The sequence below is a fragment of the Agrilus planipennis genome, unplaced genomic scaffold (genome assembly GCF_000699045.2).
Source record: "Agrilus planipennis isolate EAB-ADULT unplaced genomic scaffold, Apla_2.0 scaffold184, whole genome shotgun sequence".
Classification (NCBI taxonomy): Eukaryota; Metazoa; Arthropoda; class Insecta; order Coleoptera; family Buprestidae; genus Agrilus; species Agrilus planipennis.
In genome coordinates, this window is record NW_020438988.1 from 320,991 (window position 1) to 343,466 (window position 22,476).

Genomic DNA, 22,476 nt, shown 5'->3' on the forward strand with positions numbered 1-22,476 from the left:
ATCTTTAATTGTAACCGAGACAGTCGTATTTAACTTTCTGGAAACAATATTATTGAATTATTATTCTCCTAAAACCGGTTTAATTTTGAATCCTGCCACAGGTGACGAAGAAACAATTCAGGAAGCTATTGATAATAAGTTGATTGACCCAGAAAGTACTAAAATTAAAGATGATCAACAAAGAAAAATAATCGGAATAAAAGAGGCAATTGACACGAACTTGTTAGATACCGAAAAGGGAGTCCTGACTCATCCGTATCTTACATTAGACCAAGCTTATAACAAAGGCTACATTTTAAGTACGATTTTGCCATGGTCGCTTCAAGAAACATTAGCCCAAAAAGTATACGATCCCCTTACCGGTTTATTCGTTATTAACAATTACTCGCTAACTTTAGAAGAAGCCATAAATGAAAATTTCATAAATCAGAACGTTTTAACAATTAAAGACCCTTGTACAAATGACATTTTAACACTTAAAGATGCCATTAAAATAAATATTATTGATCCTAAGAAAGGTGTCGTGTATGAACCTGGAAGTAAACTTGAACTTAACTTATACGATGCTCAAGATCGAGGAATTATAGTTCCTTACAAAAATCAACTTAGTTTACCAGAAGCAGTTTGCAAAGGCTTCTATGACCCAAAAACAGGCAAATTTATTAATCCTAAAACAAAACAGAAATATAGAACAGATCCTGCTATTCGCAGAGGTTATCTGGATCCGTCATCTACGTTAGTGACAATCGATGAAAATGTTTACACATTCGATCAAGCTGTAGAAGGAGGTCTTATAGATACAAACGAAGGTCGAATAGTTCTCGACAAGCAGCGAACGTTTGACTTTAGTGAAGGTTTCGAAAAAGGACTTTTAGTAGAAGTTAAGCCTCCTGTTTCTTTAAGTGAAGCTTTGCTAAAACTGTATCATCCCGAAACACGACTCTTTTTAGATCCTCAAACAGGCTATTACGTAACTCTCATTGAAGCCATTGAACTAAACATAATTGATCCAGAAAATGTACACGTTAAGGAAACAAGATTAGGTGTGTGGAAAAAGCTTAAATTGGAAATTGATATCTATTTAAAAATGATATCCTGTTTTTTTGAATAATAAAAATACGTTGTTATCATTTAAAAATGTAATTTAAAGAATGCAAATTATTCTGAGAAGGAAATATTACATTCGTCATGTTTAACTACTTATTGAAGTTGTGGTTAATTTTCAATTATATTACAACAAAAGTGTTTTTAATTATAATTCTATTAAACTTTTTTTTTCGCTTTCAGCGATTAGTTGAGCAAATGGAACCTCAACTGTTTAAAACATTCCGTTCTGAATTTCACATAACAACATCTTCCGAGCAATCGATATCTTACTCTTCCTCGTCAGGGTACAACAAGCAGTAAGTTATTTTATTGTATTTTGTTGTGGCTGTTGCACTTTTATCCTTACATTTTAATTTTTGTGTGATGTGCTACATTTACATTTAGATTGAAATCGTCCAAAGAAAATATAACCTCCACTAAGAGAGGAAGTAATGGAGTAGAAGAACTGAGTATAACAAATGGTCGTCCCCCCGATAAATATACTTCAACAACTGCTATTTACCAGGATCCCCAGCAATGGGGCTCTACAATGCAATTTAGTGAAATTAAATCTTTAAAACGGGTGCATAAGGTGAATGAAGGAATTGGAACCGACAGTATTATTGATACACCAAGCATAATTAATCCATTTACTGGTGAAATTATGACTATAAGAGATGCTATCGCTTCTCGAATCATAGATGTTCGCACTGCCAAAATAGTAATATCATCAGATGGAAGTCAAATCCCCATTTCAGAAGCTGCAAAACAAGGCTTAATTGAACCGAAGGTAGTTGAGCGGCTTTACGGGCCTTGTGGTATAATTGAAGACGAACATGCAATAACTCTTCTTGAAGCTATTCAGCGGGAGATACATGAAGCCGAAAGGAGCTTTATAGATCCATCTGAGAAACAAGTAAAGGTAAAGCACAGTAGTAGCTCTGATGAGCTCGATAACAATGACAGTGTGGATGTACCACAAAAACGTTATATGGAGAGCGACCAAACGTTATCAATTAAAGAAGCTACTAAAAAAAATCGTATTTATTCAAAGCATCAGGAAGTTAAAATAAAAACTGTTCCGGTATGTTTATATGATGCACTTGGTCAAGGTCTAGTTGATGATAGAACGGGTTGGATTGTGGATCGAAATTCGGGTAATAAATATCAAATTGACGCAGCAATAAATACAAACATAATTGAAAACAATATTAGAGAAATTGTTGATAGTAAAACAGATCGTAAAATCACTGTAAGTGAGGCTATAGATGAGGGAATAATTAATCCAAAATTAGGAAAATATTGTTTACCCCATGAAAAGATTTCCTTTTTGGAAGCTAGGCGAAGACAGTTTATCATTAAACCGTTAACCTTAAAAGACGCGTATGAATTAAACCTTTTAGATGACGAAGGTAATGTATTTTCACCTTTACATAATAAACTAAATATTTTAAACGCGATTGATTGTGGTGTATTAGATTATGATAGTGTTAAATCTGTGATTAATAGAGAAACAAGCGCTTTATTAACATTAAAATCTGCTTTAGAGGAAGGTATAATTCAACCTAATGGAATTTATAAAGATAATGTTACGGGTGAAACATTTACAATTGCTGAAGCAGTGCGCCGGGGTTATATTACATCAGTTGCCCAAAAATCAATTTTTGATATCGACGGGTTCCAAACGCCAGATAAATCTGGCTATATTAGCTTTAACGCGGCTAGTTCAAAAGGTTTTATAAGTAAAAAACAAGGAGGTAGTTTAGTAACAAATATTAAAAATGGAAAACTGATATCATTCAAAGAGGGGGTAAAAACAGGGGAAGTAAAACCTGAAATATACAACATGTTAACAAGAAAAGTAGGCATATTTGAAGAAGGCATAGAACTCACTGTTGTTGAAGCTGTTTTCAAAGGCTACATTAATCCTAAAACTGGAAACTTTATAGATATCAGTAAGAATAAAATAGTACCTTTAAATGATGCTATATCACAAAACCTTATATCGCCTGAAGGGGCATCACTATTAAATAGTCTATTAATGGTTAATGTAACAACCCAAACGACCTGTAAAGTAATTCAACGTTATGTAACTGTTACCACTTGTGGTGAAAAATATCTTCACAGTAAATTAACATACACAGAAGCAATTCGAAAAGGTCTTATTGATAACGAAAGTAAAACATTTAGAAATCCTGAAACAAATGAAGTAATTTCAATTGCTCAGGCACTTCAAGAAGGAAAATTGTCACCAGATGAAAACAGCTCTAATGAAAACGTAACTGTACAAAAGCAGATTGAATCAGCTAATAAGTCAATTGACGATCAACCGGAAAATAGGGTTTTAACAACGTGTAAAGAGAGAATTAATTTACCTATACACTCAGAAGATTTTATAGAAATAGAAAAAAGAAATACAATTTTTTCAAATACTAAAGTTGAAATTCCTGCAGAGGGATGGAATTTATCTGACGCAATTAAACAAAAGATGTTTGATTGTGAGACGGGACTTTTTACTATCACGGGAACAGACAGATTGGTAAGCTTTGAAGAATGTATTAAGCTAAAGATTATAAATCCACAGTCTGTAATAGTTGTTGATCCTAAAAGTCAAAGAAAAATAAGCATTTCGCGCAGTATTGATAAAAAAATAGTAGATAGTACTGGCCATTATAATTTAGACAAAAGACGTATTACTATGAAAGAAGCAATTGAAAAGGGTTATATTTTATTAGAAGAAACAATGGATGTAGACCTTACTCCATTGACAAGTCCAAGAATCGCAGAAAGAGCGTATGTTCATCAAACTCATAAAGTTCCTGAACCGGTAAAATTAGAAGAAGGAGTTATTTTTGACCCAAGTACAACTTTAATAATATTACCCGAAAAAAGCGAATCTTTACAGCTACTAAAAGCGCTTCATGAAGGTAAGATTTCACCTAATACCGTTAAGATTATAGACCCTACCACAAACAAAGAAGTAGATTTTAAAGAAGGACTTGCTAAAAATATTATAAATCTTGAGAAAAATACAATGAAAAACAAAAAAGGAAATGATGTACCTTTGAGTGAAGCAGTAAGAAGTGGACATATAACTGTCGCGGGAACTCCGCTAGTTGCAGAAAAACAAATAGTTAAGCATGTTCAAAAAATGTTAGTTCATGATTCTCAAAGTAATGATTATATTCCTATTGAAATCGCATACGACATGTGTCCAGTGGAAGAGAAAAGCGCAGAAATTGCACAACAAATAGTATCAAACACTCCTCAATCGACAATTGAAACAAAATCGAAAATTGTTTTAGACAGTGTTAAAGTAACTTGTCCAACAACAGGTAAAATTTATACTGTTCATGAGGCAATTCAAGCAGGGATGTTAACACCGGATTTTATCGATAAATTAACGGATTCAGAAATTCAATATGACGTTGCAACATTAATAGATTCGGATGACAAAAAGTTTTTAACTCCTGGTGAAAAAGTTCGGGGACGAATAACTGTTGAACCAAAATACAAAGTTTTAATAGGATGCGCTCAAACTAAAACGCCAGAATCGGAAGCTAAAAAAGTTGTTCTTCAAAAATTACGAAAAAGAATAGTAAGACCAAAAGAAATGCTTGAAAAGGGTTTAATTGATCCTCAAACAGCAAAACTTCTTTCTAAGAAGGAAATATTTTCTACTCCTGAAGGCGAATTATTAACATTGCAAGAAGTTTTGGAACTAAATAAAATAGATGGCAACTCAGGCCATATTGTAGATCCTCAACATGGTGACATTTTAACTATTAATGAAGCTGTAGAAAGAGGTATTTTAGACGGTAACGGTACAAATGAAATTCTAGTTCCATTAAATAGAAGCTTATCAGTCCCAGAACTTTATAAACAAGGCCTCATTGAACCAAACACCAACAGAATTATTCATCCCGAAACGGGAACCAATTTAACCCTAAGAGAAGCTGTTATTTGTGATATTTTAGATCCTTTAAGTACCTTAAAAGAACCATCAGGACAAAATATAACGTTGGAAGAAGCTCTTGCTTTTGGAATTGTGGATGATGTAAATACTACAGTTAAAACTGTACTGGGATCTGTAGATTTACAAACTGCAATTAAAACACATATTTTTAACGAAGAAGTACAAAAAGGTCCCGAGAAACTGCCTCCTGTTGGAATGACATTTCCAATTGCTGTCAGAAGGGGGTTAATTGATTCTAAAACACAAGAAATCGTTCACCCAATTACAGGAGAACGGATTCCAATCAAGAAAGCAATTAATAATGATTTTATTATGGCACTGCCATTTTCTGTTAATTCTGAAAGTATAGATGTTGAAAAGGCATTAGAAGATAATTTAGTAGACGTCGATAATAATGAATTCAAAAACCCAAAAACAGGAGAAATTGTTTCTATTTCTGAAGCAGTACAAAGTGGGCAATTAATGATCAAACCCATTACTGAAGATATTCCGTTAACATCAGAACCTGTTACAACTGTAACAGAAACTGTTACATCTGTGCACACTGTTACTACTAAAATAATTGAATTACTCACAGGTTATGCATTAATCAACAAAGACCAAGTTGAAAACTTACAAACAGGTGAAATATTATCAATCGAAGAAGCAAAGCAAAGAGGCATTATTGTTGATGAAAAAGAGTCCAAGAATACTACAACATTAAAAGACATAAAAGTTTCATTTTCTGATGCTCTAAAAAGAGGATTAGTCGATATTGATACAGGTACATACACTGATCCTGACTCAGGTAAAGTAATTGAAATAAAAGATGCAATTAAAGAAGGAATTTTAGATGCCGTGTCTTCAGTATCACCTGAAAGTGATAGTAAGAATCAAATGAATGAAATGAACATCGCTGAAGCCTTTGATAGTAGCGTATACGATCAGACAACTGGTAAATTTAAAGATCCCCAAAATCCTGATTCTTCACTAACATTTTCGGAAGTCCTCGAGAAACAGATAATAAATCCAGATTCTGTTATTTATGACGTAAACAATAAGCAACCAATTACTGTGAGGGAAGCTGTAGAAAAAGGTTTAATTGATTCTAAATCAGGTGAGGTAAAAGTCGGAAACACAAGTACTAAAGTTGATTTTAAAGAAGCTGCTAAAATGGGATTAATAGCTGTCGTTGGAGGATTAGCTGCTCCGATTATTGCTCCTGCTCTTGCAGGAAAAGCTATTATAAGTGCTATAAAAGAAAGAGCAAATAAAGAATATACTCAAAATAAGGTAACCAGAGAAACGATATCTTCTGTTGGTTCGCTAAGTGAAGAATCTGTACAAAATGCAAAAATAAGTGAGAGTGAAGGTTCTGTTACCATTAATAACTTAACAAAACCAAAAGAATTGCCGGATATCGCTACTGCAGAAATATCTGAGAATCATACCAAAATGCCCCTTGATGTGGCTATAAAAAACAAAAAAATAGATCCATCTGTTTGCATAGCTATTCACCAAGGAAATGTATTACCTGATACTGTATTTCATTTGATAGAAAGGAATGAAATAGATCCAAGTGAAATTGTAGAGGTAATAGATGATAATAAAATTATTTTGGTAGAAAGAAAATTGAATTTGCCTGTTTTAGAAGTTTCTAAAGAATGCGTAACTCCTCAAAAATTATCTGAAATCGGAATTTATGATATTCAAAGGCATGCCTTTGTAAATCCTCAGACTTTTGAGTACATTAAGTTTGAAGAGGTGGTGTATAAGCTACAGATATTTGATCCCAATAAAATCCTTGTTAAAGATTTATCAAAGAAAATACCTACTTACGTAACATTAAAAGAAGCATTACAGAAAACTTTAATTGATAGAAATACTGGTTACATGGTTGATCCAAAAACTGGAAAACGCATTTCCTTTTTTGAAGCTATAAAATTGAAATGGATAATAAATATAGATGAAAAACCAAAAGAAAAGATGCCTTCGTTAACATTACAAGAAATTGTAGAAAATGATAGTTTGGACCGTAAAACAGTTACAGTAAAAGACCCAGTTTCTGGTAGTGATATAAGCTTAATTGATGCATTGAATACAAATATTGTAGACCCAAAATCAGTTAGTATACGAGATCCCAAAAACATGCAAATAATTCCGTATTTTGATGCTGTCGATTCTAAAATTGTCGATGTGAAAAAAGGATTATTGGTAAATACAGACACATTAAATGAAATTCCCTTTCCACAAGCTTTTCAGGAAGGTTACATTTTGACTCTCAGAAGACCCATTTCTTTGGAAGCAGCTGTAATTAAAGGGTTGTATGAAAATGAGTCTGGCAAAATAAGAGACTTTCTAACGGGACAATTTTTAGATGTAAATGAAACATTGTTAAGAAATATAATCGATAAAAGGATAAGTTTCATTAAAGACATAAAATCTAATGTTCTTCTACCTTTAGAAGAAGCAATTCAAAGTAATATAATAGATCTCAATACTGGAAAATTATTAGATACACAAAGCGGTCAGTGGCTGAGTTTAAATGAAGCTTGTAATAAAAGGTTAATTGTAACCGAGACAGTCGTATTTAACTTTCTGGAAACAATATTATTGAATTATTATTCTCCTAAAACCGGTTTAATTTTGAATCCTGCCACAGGTGACGAAGAAACAATTCAGGAAGCTATTGATAATAAGTTGATTGACCCAGAAAGTACTAAAATTAAAGATGATCAACAAAGAAAAATAATCGGAATAAAAGAGGCAATTGACACGAACTTGTTAGATACCGAAAAGGGAGTCCTGACTCATCCGTATCTTACATTAGACCAAGCTTATAACAAAGGCTACATTTTAAGTACGATTTTGCCATGGTCGCTTCAAGAAACATTAGCCCAAAAAGTATACGATCCCCTTACCGGTTTATTCGTTATTAACAATTACTCGCTAACTTTAGAAGAAGCCATAAATGAAAATTTCATAAATCAGAACGTTTTAACAATTAAAGACCCTTGTACAAATGACATTTTAACACTTAAAGATGCCATTAAAATAAATATTATTGATCCTAAGAAAGGTGTCGTGTATGAACCTGGAAGTAAACTTGAACTTAACTTATACGATGCTCAAGATCGAGGAATTATAGTTCCTTACAAAAATCAACTTAGTTTACCAGAAGCAGTTTGCAAAGGCTTCTATGACCCAAAAACAGGCAAATTTATTAATCCTAAAACAAAACAGAAATATAGAACAGATCCTGCTATTCGCAGAGGTTATCTGGATCCGTCATCTACGTTAGTGACAATCGATGAAAATGTTTACACATTCGATCAAGCTGTAGAAGGAGGTCTTATAGATACAAACGAAGGTCGAATAGTTCTCGACAAGCAGCGAACGTTTGACTTTAGTGAAGGTTTCGAAAAAGGACTTTTAGTAGAAGTTAAGCCTCCTGTTTCTTTAAGTGAAGCTTTGCTAAAACTGTATCATCCCGAAACACGACTCTTTTTAGATCCTCAAACAGGCTATTACGTAACTCTCATTGAAGCCATTGAACTAAACATAATTGATCCAGAAAATGTACACGTTAAGGAAACAAGATTAGGTGTGTGGAAAAAGTTGACTTTAATGGATGCGATTCATAATAATACTGTTAATGGTGAAACTGCTTTGGTTAAAGTGTTTTCAAAAGGTGAACCTTTTGAAATAACATTACAGGAAGCCTTAGACACAGGAATTCTAATAGACAACCGAGCTGCTATATCTCTTCAACGGGCTATTCATCAGGGTTTATATGATGAAAGAAGTGGTAAATTTATAGATCCCGAAAATCAACGAAAAATTACTCTTCATGAAGCGGTTAGAAAATTTATTGTTAATCCTCTTCTACCTTGTTACTTTGATAAAAGACAAAATAAAGTTTTAAATACGAGTGAAACGTGCAGACTTGGTATTATCGACAAACGTAACGGTACTTTTAAATTTCCTTTAACTGGACGGACCATAAATTTAAACGAAGCTTTGAACATTGGCGCGATTATTGATATTGAAAATACTAATTTTGATCTTTATCAAATTCTTGAGTTTGGATTTTATGATGAACATTCGAATATGCTAATACATCCGGCTACAGGAAAAAAACACAATATAAATAGTGCTTGTTCTCAAGAATTAATTAACCCCTTTATTTCTATTATAAAAAACACAGATAATAAATATATCTCTCTAAATGATGCGTTACAGATCAAATTAATTGACGGAGAGCAAAATATTTATAGATTACCAAATAATAAACCAATTTCTCTTAATGAAGCTAAAGAAAAAGGTTTAATAGTTACTTCTTCTAAACCAATAAGTATTAATGTAGCAATAAAAAATCTTTTCTATAGGCCTGATACCGGAAAATTTGTTAATCCATCGACAGGGCAGTTTTTAAATCTTAGGCAAGCAATAGAAAGTGGTTTTATTAGTCAAAAAACAACCCAGTATAAGGATACTACTAACGATGAAATTAAGTCACTTATTTCCGGTATCAATAATGGAAATATTGATGTTGAGAAAGGGAAAGTATTGGATACGAAATCTAAACTTACCTATTCCTACGACAAGGCTTTAGAAAGTGGGCTGCTTATTAATGTTGACGACTTAGATTTTGATGAAATAACTGAAAAAATGGTTAGCAGCTTAGACAAACCAAAAGAAATAAAACAGGCTGAAGAATATTCTGTTGAAGATGCAATTAAACTGCAATTGTTGGACCCACAAGTAGCAGTAATTAAAGATCCCCGTTCTAATAAATTCATAACTATTGAAGAAGCAATAAGCTCAGAATTGGTAAATATTAAGAAGTGTCTCACTTTTGAAATTCAAACAACGAAACTTAAATCTCTTATATTAATATATAATAGCGATACACCAATTTACTTAAAAGAACCTCTAAGCTTTGATAGTGCTTTAGAATTAGGTTACTTGGATGTAAAAACTAGTAAATTTACAGATCCACAATCCAACAATATTCTTACTCTTAAAGAATCAATCACTCTTGGTTATATAGATCCAGATTCGGCATTAATTAAAGATGGAGATAAAAAGAAACTAGTAAAACTTCCTGAAAGCTTTAGAAAAGGCTTAATTGATGCGGAGAAAGGAAATATTTTGGACTCATCTACATCAAAACTGTACACTTTATCAAATGCGATAGATAGTGGATTATTAATAACTCCTAGCCGAGGATTTACTCTCATTGAAACTATAGTTTTTGGACTATATAATCCCACAACGGGTTGCTTCGTTAATCCGTTTATATCGACAAATATCTTAAACAGAAAACGTTTAACATTACTTGAGGCGATAGAAATCAATTTAATTGATCCGTCACTTACTGTAATAAAAGACACTGAAACTGGTGATGTGGCGTCTTTATGTGTATCAATCGATAACAATTTAGTAGATGCAATTGGAGGAAAGTTGGACGATCGCGTTGAAAAAAAGCAAATCGATTTTGTTAAAGCTCTTGATAAAGGTTTAATTCTTCCAGCAGAGCAAAGGGTGAGTTACCTCATTTTTTCCTGTCACTATTGTATTTTATTCGTTTGGATAAGCAATTTTTGCTCTTGCGCTAATCAGTCTTCAATGCTTTACTCATTTGCATGAAATATTCAATTCATAATGTTGCTTACGTGAATGTTTATCTTAATTTCATATTTAATATTATTATGTTTTTTAATCTAGCTATTTGCTTTTTCTTTTATGTTGACCTATTTCTGCATTAGATTATATAACGGTAACCTCACATGTTACTTCTCTAAACTACAATATTTTCAATTGTTTAAACTAACTAGTGAAATTAATTTAATTTGTTCATCAATAATGTTAAACAATATTAATTTTTTCAGCTGGTATCCCAAGGAGCTTTACTTATATACATGTGTGAAGGTCGCACAGTCCATACTTTCATGTTGTCGAGCTCAACAGAAATTTTCTTAATTTACATTGCAGAATTGACTTACAAAGCTTTAATCCATACTTCATCTAATTGTAACATTCATTTTAACACTATGCTTAATTTAAACAAAACTACAATCATTATTAATGACTTCTTTAACTACTTAAAAATTAATGATGGTAGTTTTTGTTTTTACTGTTATTTTTATTGTAATTCATTCATTACACAACATTAGCAGCTTTTGATTCATTTTGCAAACTTAAACTTCTTATATAGTAATGTTATGTATTTTTTATGTTTTGTGCATTATGTTTTCTTTTTGTTTATTATTTCTGATTTTGATACACCATGATACATATATATCTATATATTTGTATATGTATATACATATTCAATTTACTACTATGTATTTTCACTGTTTCAGTGACGCTTTCTATATATATAAAAAAAGAATCTATAAAGCAACTTTAAGTGCTTGTGCCGTTTTGTCTTTTGCGATTTTATGCTTAATGTCTGTTTATTTACAGGTTTTTTCCTAATTTATTTACCATAAGCTTTTTCTTGTACTAATGAAAACATTTGTGTGAGCTTGAATGCATGTGTTTAGGTATAGGGATGTTTTGCTTTAGTAAATTTTTTTTCATTCTATAATTATTTTAAAATCAGTGCTTGTTTCGACAAAAACAGCAATTTGAATGTACAATGTGAAAACTAATATTGAGTTTTAAAATTATTACTGTTTCTACTAGATTACAATGAATTTTGCTGTTTTTATTTAAAATACCAGAAGGTAATTTTACTATTCTTAATTAATTTTTATATAGAAAAAAATATCTTTCCTTTTTAATTTTTAATTTGTTAATAAGCCATATTTTATACAGAAATAGGTAAGGTAGCAAAATAATATGCTTTTATTTATCGTGACTAAAAATGGTGACCATAACAGAGATTTCAAAATTGCAGCAAGCTGTTGAAGAGAAGTACAAACTTTGTGATGAAACTTTAGCGAAACTTCTCAAATGGATTGAAGAAATAGAAAACAGAATATCAGCCCAAGATGCTGCTCATGAAGTAGAAGAGGAACTCCGAAATCAAATTAATACTCTAAAACAAATTAAGGATGATCTAGATCAACATGCAAGTCATTTGTCACATTGCAGTGATCAAGTGCGACAATTAGTACTAACAGGCGGTGATGTTCTTTCTAAAGGAGAAATATCAACGTTAGAGAAAAGCAGTCGTAATTTAAAAACACGTTATGATAAAGCAGTTGATCGTACAGAGAAATTATTAAGACGTCTATTTTCTGCTAAAGATGAGCTTTCTAAATTAACAAGTGAATTAAATACCTTTTCGACGTGGTTAGATAGAGCCCGACGAGTTTTAGAAGATAAAGAGAGAGGTTTAAGCGATTTACACCGACTGGACTCCAGTGCTGATAGCATCAGAGAATTTGTATCAGATGTCATTGCTCACCAAGCTGACTTGAGATTTATAACAATGTCTGCACAAAAGTTCTTTGATGAATGCAAGGTAATTGAATATCTATTACAGAAATGTTAGTACAAATATAATCTTTTGTAGGAATATTTACACATTCTTAACGATTTTCGTACTTCACTTCCTTCTCGTTTATCTCACATTGAACCACATTCATCTCAAGATTCCCCTGTCCGTAGTCAAGTATCACTAGTGACTCAAAGATATCGTGATCTGTTACATAGAGCTAACAACTTGCAAGACCGTTTGTCTGGTGTTGGTAATCGTAGAAGAGAATATAACGATGCTTTAGATAAGGCGATAGAATGGATGAAAGATGCTGAACCAAGAGCCTTGAGAATCTTAAACGAGCCTATAGCAGAAGACCCAAAATCTGTTGAAGATCAGCTGAATAGAGCTAAAGTGCTTAATAATGAATTTGTAGCCAATAGTAAACTCATAGATACTGCTAAGCAGGTACGTAACGTATTCTGGTAAATAGATCTAACATTTATTTAATTTTAATCAATATTTATAGGCAACCGATTCTCTATTACATTCCATGGAAGGGCAAATATCTCCTTCTGAAATTTCAGCTATAGAGCAACCTGTCATAGAACTGGACAATAAATATAAAAAATTAAGTGGAGCTCTAACTGAAAGATGCCAAGAGTTAGATACAGCTTTGGTGCAATCTCAAGGAGTACAAGATGCATTGGACTCAATAGTTTCGTGGCTTAATTCTGCTGAGAGTCAATTTAAAAACATGGTAAAACCTGCAAGTTTAATTAAAGAACGTTTGGATGAACAACTTCGAGAACACCGCGTTTTCCAATCAGATATAGACACACATATTTCTTCAATTGATTCTGTATATTTATCAGCAAATGAGCTGATTGCATCCACCAGCAATGCTAGAGTTGCTAAAAAAATTGAAACCAAATTGAACGATGTGAAATCACGTTTTGAAAAATTATTTGACCGTGTACAAAAACGTGGAGTCTTTTTAGAAGACATCAATGGCAATTTGACTGTCTTTAATAATCAAGCAACTAAATTTGAACAATGGTATGCAAGTGTATTAGAAATAATTGACTCTCAGGATCTTCTTAAAGTTTCGCCTGAAGAACATGCACGACATATGAAGGAAATAGCTGTTAATTTACACAAAAATCAAAATATGTACGAAGACACAATAAAAATTGGAAAAGATTTAATTAATCAACGAGATGTTACTGACACTCCTCCAGTTCGTGATCGAATTAAAGCTATGGAAACTCAATGGCGAGAACTTAATACACTTCTTGATGAAAAACATAAATTAAATAAACGAAAGGTTGAACACCTTAATGCATATGAATCGCTTAGAGAACAGGTTACGGTGTGGTTGGCAAAAATGGAACAGAAAGTTGCTCGTTTAGATACTGTAGCCGTTGAAATGGAAGCATTAAAGCGCCAAAGTGAAGAATTAAAACCCATTTCTAAGGAATATAGAGATTTTGCCACAACGATTGATACAATTAATGATGTTGGATCTTCGTATGATTCACTTATTCGAGGAGAAATTCAAGAATCTCCTAAAAGAAAATCTCAAGTTTATAGTCCAACTAAAAGAACATCTGTTACTCCTACGTCAAGTATGTGTATTTCTGTATTTGTATTTCATACACTGCCGTTTTTCGTAAACGCGTCTTGTTTTTTTATGAATTATAATTAATTTTTTAGTGCGACGTGGTTCCCATGATGGCCGTTCTCCATCGCCCAGCAAGGGTCTTTCCATTCAGTCTCCTTTATCTCCGGGTGGCTCCAGTGGTTTTTCTTCAAGAAGGTCTAGTCAAGATGGTTTCCATTTAGAAGAGCTTACTCCTATTCAACATCAACTCTCTGAAATTAATAATAGATACAATCTATTAGGCATTAAAATTAATGATCGTCAGTCAGAAATAGAATCAACTAAGGAAGAATTAAAAAAGCAGCTCGATAATCTGAGAACATTAAATGCATTCTTAGATAGAATTCAAAGACAATTACCAAAATCTTCTGTTCCTAGCAGCAAGGATGAAGCTGACAAGACCGTTAAACAAATTAGACAAGTAATTGAAGAAATATACGAAAAACAATCGCTTCTTGATTCTACAAAAATACAGATTAAAGATATGTTAAAAAGAAAGCCAAATGCATACGGTTCCGATTTATTAAATGGGGAACTTCAACAAGTTGTAACAAAATGGAAAACTCTAAACGATGGTTGCAAGGATAGGTATACTGATAGATGCAAGTTTTTTTGTGATTAATAATAATTTGTTTTTATTTAGAATTAAGTTCCTAGAAGACATGAAAGAATTCCACGACACTTACGAATCTATGTCATCTTGGTTATCTTCAAAGGAACGAATGTTGACTGTTCTTGGACCAATCTCTAGCGATTCACGTATGGTTCAATCACAAGTACAACAAGTTCAAGTTTTAAGAGAGGAATTCAGATCTCAACAACCACAAATGCAACACCTTTTGAACGTTGGTGAAGCTGTATTGACGTACTTGACTTTAAATTCCCCTGAGGGTCAGAAAATCGATAAGAAATTAGAAAATATCCAACAGAGATGGGCTGCCTTATTAGGTATGTCTTGAAAGATTAAGGTATTTGAAATGTTTCTATAAGTATTTGTATTATTTAGGTAAACTAGAAGACCGTGCTAACTCACTTGGAGCAGCTGCAGATACAAGCCGTGAATTTGATGCTCAGTATACCCGTTTGCATGATGCTTTACAAGCTATTTCTGATAGTTTGAATGATTTACCAACCGATAAAGAACCTGAAGAACAGTTGCGAAAGGTCGAAAATCTTGAAAGACAATTGGATGGTCAAAGACATCTTTTAACAGATTTAGAAGCAGCAGGTGCTCAATTATCTGAAGTCCTCAGTGATCCTGCATCAAAAGCCGATATTCAATCAAAACTTGGCACCATAGATAAACAATATAAAAACTTACAAAAAAAATTGGGAAATAAGAAAGCTGAAATTGAAGGTTAGATTTAAGTTATATATAAAATTGTATTGATGTTTTCAAATGAATTTACAATTTACATTTTAAACTGACTTCTACATTTTATAAATTTATAAAATCCTTCAATTTTAGGTTCTTTAAGAGACGGGCGTCAGTTCCAAGAATCTTGTGCTAAAACACTTGGTTGGTTGTCAGACGAACTTAGCTTATTATCGGAACGTTTACTTGTATCAGCTAATAAAGATATTTTGGAACAGCAACTATTCCATCACGAACCAATTTATCGCGACGTTTTAGGTAGAGAACATGAAATTATTATGTTATTGAATAAAGGAAAAGATGTGCTTTCTCGAAATCCAAATGTTGACAATCGATCATTACAAAGAGAGCTTGACAAAATACAACAAAACTGGGAAAAATTACGCAGAGAAACAGTTGATAGACATACAAGACTGCAAACTTGTATGGTAAGTAAAAGTTATTGTATCTTGACAATCCCACATAGCGTAGAGACGGAAAACTACTCTACTGGAAGGGGTAAAATTTAATGAATATCCAAGTACAGGCCGTGTATCGTTATCTAGGGGGTATTTGCTGCTATTGAAGTTTTCCATGTATTTAGACAATAAACCTTAATAAAATTTAATGAGACAAAACGCAAATACCTCAGTTGATAGTTTCTCGTTCTCATTATAATTGTGTGTCATTTACTTACATTTATTGCACTTCCAAAAACTCGGAAACACTCTAGAATCAACGTAGTCCCTCCAATTAAACCAACAATAAAAAGAAACTCATGTAAATTACCACCCCAAATTGATTATTGCGGACACCAGTTTAAAAAGTGGGCAAAACACGTGTCCGCAGTAATCAATTTGTGGTGGTAATTTAGGTGACTTTAGTTTAATGAGTCATTTACCACAGTCTCCAATTTCTACGTTTTTATACCCTCCACTTAAATTAAGTCTCCTGTCTAGTCTTCTTAAATCAGCTTAAGCCTCTTTTACTTAAAATGATACTCTAAACGTCAAGGTTAGAATTTTCCTGTCAGAATGAATATAAAAACAAACATTTAAACATGTCTATTTTTTTGCAATTGTTTAGTGCCACCTCGAATAAGCTAAAACCAACGATTTTTAAATAAAAATGCCGATTTCACAATAACTTCGTGGATATCGAAATTAGGTCTTTTAATGATACGTTTTAATGATCAGTGACAGTTTTTTGCCGTTTTCGTTTGTTAATATCTTTTAAATTGCTTAATATTGTAGGACCAAATTTAAAAAACCGAGTCCTCTATAAGCTAAATCGAACTGACTTACTGGAATTTATTCTTTTGCCTTTTTTTGCAATTTTTATCCAAAAAGTAGTGTTGTTAATGTTTCTCGTTTTAGGAACATTGTCGAAAATACTATAAAGCTTTAGAAGCCCTTTTGCCATGGCTTCGACAAGCCGAAGATAAATTAGATTCATTAAAACCATCGTCGTTTAAGCGAAAACATATTGAAAAGCAACTTAAAGAATTACAGGCTTTCCGAAATGATGTTTGGAAAAAATCCGGAGAATATGAAAATACTCGTTCACTAGGTGAAACTTTCTTAACCTCATGTGATACTGATAAAGATGTAGTAAAGAATGAATTGTCATCTTTGAAACAACGTTGGGATAGACTTAACAATGATTTAATTAACCGAACGCAAGCCCTTGAAGATCAAGCAAGAAAGTTGGTTGATTTCAATGAAAACATTCGTGATCTGCAGCATAACGTCGAAAGGTGTGAAGATAAACTAGGATCACATGATGCCCTTGGTGGTGCAGCACGTGATCCAAAATTACTTGATAGAATAAAAGTTCTAAGGGACGACATTGGAAAATTAAATAAACCTTTGCAAGTAAGTAATCGTTACTAATGTTTGTTACAAATGCTAGGAAAATTATTTACTTAAAATGAAAGGACATAGGTACAATACATAGTAAACAAATGTAAAATCATTGATATTCATTTATTAATTTATTATGAAAAGTATTCTTACTTTTTTTGTACTTACATATACATACTGGGTGCCTTATGGTGACAACAAAGTTAATAGTTAACTACCACTAATAATAGCACGTGGTGACAAAGCTATTGTTTTTTGTTTGTTTTCAAGTTTGCTAGCAATTCCATAGCTATCTTTGCTAGAAATTCGATCATTTTAGTTACTTATAATAAAAAACTTAAATAACAGAAAAACTAAATGAGATGGGTACAGAGTAGTGTAGTATGGATAGATAGAGTGAAAAATTCTACAGCTGAATCTGAAAAATATACATTAAAAAAAAGTTTTTATGGTTCGAAATTACACAAATTCAGTATTAAATTTTCATTACTCTGTATAATATTAAACAACTTTTAACGTGACTTTAATAGATGATGGGCATCCCCTTATTTTCCTTCCAAATATCAGTACTTCAGGTGGCATAATATAAGAAATATGCAATTTTTATTTAGTCATTAAAAAAACTTTTTTTTTTTGATAAAGGTAAAATATCTCTAACATTAGTAGACCTAGACATGGGAAGCTTTATAAAAGTCCTAAAATAACGCGTAGGTTCTGAAAATTAAAGAATATACAGGGTTTTCAATTTAAAATAAAAAAGTTGATGGCATCTTCCAGTATAACCGGAAGTGCTACAAGAATGGCATTATTTTATTTAAAGAAAGCATCCCCAAAAATTTACACCCCAAAATTTTATAACAATTCTAATGGGCTATCATCGTAAGATACCCTGTATATGGTACAATTTTTAAAATCATGTTCAATTAAATATTAATAAATAATAAATCGTTCCATCGCAGGTAAAAAAATTTATAGTTTGTAAATTGATATGAAAGAATGTTTTTTTTTAAGGCCTGCAGCACACAAGCAAAAGATTTAATACATGAAGCTGCTGCAAACGGAATCGATGCAAATCACCTTCAAGACGATGTAGATAATTTACACGATCGTATTAAAGAATTACAAGCTAAAGTTGACGATCGATGCTTAGATCTTCAATCAGCAGCTACTGCTGTCACTCAGTTCAATGATCAAGTAAAAGATTTAACAGTAAATCTTTCTGCCATCGAAGCTGAATTGGATGGAATGAAGCCCCCTGGTCGTGACTTTAAAACAGTAAGGGTACAAATTGATAATGTTGGACAAGTTCTAAAAAAAATTGACAAAGCTGCCACAAAAGTTGACAATGCAGTTAATGCAGGCGAACGACTTGTTGATAGTGGATTTGCTCCTGACACTGCTCAAACAAGACAGCAAGTAGACGGACTGAGAAAGCAATTGGGTAAATTAGATGAAAGAGCACGTAACCGTGAACAGGAACTTGACAATACTTTAAAGAAATTAGAGAACTTCTATCTTGCTCAAGCAAGTGTTTGTGATGACATTCAAGATGCTTCTGAAGAGCTTAAGAAAATGAAACCCGTAGGCTCTGAAGTTGATACTATTCGTGTTCAACAACAAGATTTTAAAAAGTTTAGAGCAAAGAAAATAGAACCTGTAGCTAAGAAACTTGATAACTGCAATAAAGTAGGACAAGGTCTTGTTCAGTCTGCTGCTCCGGGGGTAGATACTGCCACCCTTGAAAAAGATTTAGAGAAGATGAACGATAGATGGAATGATCTCAAAGAAAAGGTAGTATATAAGGTTTAAGTTGTAATTTATATTTGCATATTTGGTATTGAATTTTTTAAGATTAACGACCGAGAAAGAAGACTTGATGTTGGTTTACTACAATCAGGTAAATTTCAAGAAGCACTTGATGGTTTGGAGAAATGGTTGACGGATACAGAAGAATTAGTTGCAAATCAGAAACCTCCGTCTGCTGATTACAAAGTAGTAAAAGCACAACTCCAAGAACAGAAGGTACTACGCTATACTATACATTGATGTTATTTCACCATTTCATTTACGTTTTATATTGTTGTAGTTTTTAAAGAAAATGCTTTTGGACCGCCAAAATTCTATGTCATCTTTATTTAATATGGGTAATGAAATTGCTAAAGAAGCTGATCCGAAAGAACGTAAAGCAATTGAAAAGCAATTAAAAGATCTTATGGGACGATTTGATGCTCTAACTCAGGGAGCTCAACAACGAACTCTTGATTTAGAAAGAGCAATGCATGTTGCGAAACAATTCCAAGATAAATTATTGCCACTTCAAGAATGGTTGGATCGCAGTGAACGCAAAGTTAAAGATATGGAAATGATTCCCACAGATGAAGAAAAAATACAAAGTAGAATTAGAGAGCATGATGTTAGTACAATTTTTATTTTGTTATTGCAAATTCTTAATTACCGTCTTTTAGGCTTTACACAACGAAATTCTTAATAAAAAACAAGATTTTACTGAGCTTACTGACATTGCTTCCAATTTAATGTCTCTGGTTGGAGATGATGAAGCTTCTACCTTAGCAGATAAATTACAGGAAGTTACTGATCGATATGGAACTCTGGTTGAAGCAAGTGAAAATGTTGGTCAACTTTTAACTGCTTCACGTCAAGGGTTACGACACTTAGTTCTTACTTATCAAGATCTAGCAGTTTGGATGGATGAAATGGAACATCGACTTGGCAAATACAAAGTATTAGCGGTGCACACTGATCGACTTTTGGAACAGATGGACGATTTAGCTGTAAATTATTTATATTTGGTATATTTCATTTCCTTTACTACTGTTTTTATAGAATCTAACAGAAGACATTTCTCAACGCCAACAAGACGTTGACAGTACTGTTGATGCGGGAGTTGAATTAATGCGGCATATTTCTTCAGACGAAGCATTGCAGCTTAAAGACAAGCTCGATTCATTACAACGTCGCTATAATGAACTCACATCTCGTGGCTCAGATCTTCTAAAACATGCTCAAGATCTCCTTCCTTTGGTGCAACAGTTTCATGATCATCATAATAAATTGGTTGAATGGATGCAAGGAGCTGAAGCAATATTGCAGTCGGCTGAACCTCACGAAAACGACATTGCACGATTAGAATTGGATCTGCAAGAACTTCGTCAAGTCCTAGAAGCTATTAATCTTTTAGGTCCGCAACTATGTCAAGCTAGTCCTGGAGAGGGTGCAACTACAATAGAAAGTCTTGTAACTAGAGACAATAGACGATTCGATGCAATTGCTGAACAAATTCAAAGACGCGCTGAACGAATTCATTTAGGAAAACAACGAGCACTAGAAGTAACTGGAGATATAGACGAACTTTTGGATTGGTTTAGAGAAGTAGAAAGTCAAATTAGGGATGCAGAAAAACCTTCCGCCGAGCCTGATCTGATACGTGTACAACTAAAAGAACACAAAGCTCTCAATGATGATATATCCAGTCAGAAGGGCAGGGTACGAGATGTACTAGCTACCGCTAGGAAAGTTCTTAGAGAAAGTCCTCCAAATGAAGATACTACATTTATTAGAGAAAAAATGGAAGATCTGCGTGAAGCTATGGATACTGTATCTGCTTTAAGTTCAGATAGGCTAGGCATATTGGAACAGGCTCTTCCACTAGCAGAACATTTCCAAGATACGCACGCTGGACTTTCCAATTGGTTATGTGATATGGAAGAACAAGTGTCCATGCTTTCAATGCCAGCCCTTCGCCCTAATCTTATTGCACAGCAGCAAGATCGCAACGAAATGTTCTTAAATTCAATAAATGAACATAAACCTCTTGTTGACAAGCTCAATAAAACTGGTGAAGCTCTTATAAAAATTTGCAATGATGATGATGGTGCTAAAGTACAAGAAATGTTAGACAGCTGCAATGAACGTTACTCAGCTTTGAAAATTGAATTACGGGAACGTCAGCAGGCTTTGGAACAAGCTTTACAAGAAAGTTCACAATTTACTGATAAACTTGAAGGCATGCTTCGCGCATTAACAAACACCGCAGAACAAGTGCAAAATCAGGAGCCCATCTCAGCTCATCCACCGAAAATTCGCGATCAAATTGATGATAATAATGCTTTGGTTGGAGACCTTAGTAAAAGAAAGGAAGCCTATGCAGCAGTAAAACGAGCTGCAAACGATGTTATCAACAAAGCTGGAAATCTTTCAGATCCTGCCGTTAAAGATGTTAAACGAAAGCTTGAAAAATTAAAGAGCCTTTGGGATGATGTTCAAAAAGCAACAACAGACCGTGGTAGATCTTTAGATGACGCACTGGATGCAGCTCAGAAGTTCTGGAAAGAACTTCATGCAGTTATGGCAACTCTAAAAGATCTTGAAGACTCATTGAACAGTCAAGAGCCAGCAGCCGTTGAACCTAAAGCAATACAACAACAACAAGTTGCTTTGCAAGAAATTCGAAATGAAATAGATCAAACCAAACCAGAAGTTGATCAAGTCAGAACTTCCGGAAAGCAGCTAATGAAATTATGTGGTGAACCAGATAAACCAGAAGTTAAAAAACACATTGAGGATTTGGATAATGCTTGGGATAACATTACTGCTTTGTATGCTAAAAGAGAAGAAAACCTCATTGATGCTATGGAGAAAGCAATGGAATTCCATGAAACATTACAAGTATGTATTAAAAAAAATGTGTGGTATAGTAACTCTTTCAAATGTTTTCTTTAATACATTTTTTTTATAATGCAATGTATTAATATGCACTCAATTCTAGAACCTACTGGAATTCTTAAATGAAGCTGAAAATAAATTCAAGAAGATGGGTTCACTTGGTACAGATATTGATGCAGTCAAGAGACAAATTGAACAATTAAAGAAATTCAAAGCTGAAGTAGATCCACATATGGTGAAAGTAGAAGCGCTAAACAGGTAATACGTTTTGCAATGTTCAGTTTGTCATATTTTAATATAAGTATAATTATACTTTTGTCTCCCCTTTTCAAAGACATCTAGTATTTACAATTATTTAGTATCATTTACTCGGAATTTAACATATTTATTTAATACAATAATATAAATATTTTTTCCATTGTCACTAATTTATTATTTCCT

The 22,476-nt window shown here is 33.0% G+C and overlaps 1 protein-coding gene across 1 annotated transcript in view; it reads left to right on the forward strand.

The window, feature by feature from the left end:
• Positions 1-11: 11 nt before the first annotated feature.
• The window catches only part of LOC108740576 (dystonin), a 30,473-nt gene continuing 8,008 nt past the window's right edge, over positions 12-22,476 (forward strand). The window contains exons 1-16 of the mRNA XM_025975653.1: positions 12-1,043; positions 8,646-10,588; positions 11,949-12,518; positions 12,570-12,941; positions 13,003-14,101; positions 14,190-14,724; positions 14,780-15,084; positions 15,143-15,493; positions 15,605-15,939; positions 16,867-17,364; positions 18,364-19,143; positions 19,204-19,374; positions 19,439-19,765; positions 19,818-20,144; positions 20,197-22,038; positions 22,139-22,293. Of these exons, the coding sequence (XP_025831438.1) occupies positions 8,669-10,588; positions 11,949-12,518; positions 12,570-12,941; positions 13,003-14,101; positions 14,190-14,724; positions 14,780-15,084; positions 15,143-15,493; positions 15,605-15,939; positions 16,867-17,364; positions 18,364-19,143; positions 19,204-19,374; positions 19,439-19,765; positions 19,818-20,144; positions 20,197-22,038; positions 22,139-22,293 (9,587 nt within the window). The 5' untranslated portion in view covers positions 12-1,043; positions 8,646-8,668. The remainder of the gene's footprint in view (positions 1,044-8,645; positions 10,589-11,948; positions 12,519-12,569; positions 12,942-13,002; positions 14,102-14,189; positions 14,725-14,779; positions 15,085-15,142; positions 15,494-15,604; positions 15,940-16,866; positions 17,365-18,363; positions 19,144-19,203; positions 19,375-19,438; positions 19,766-19,817; positions 20,145-20,196; positions 22,039-22,138; positions 22,294-22,476) is intronic.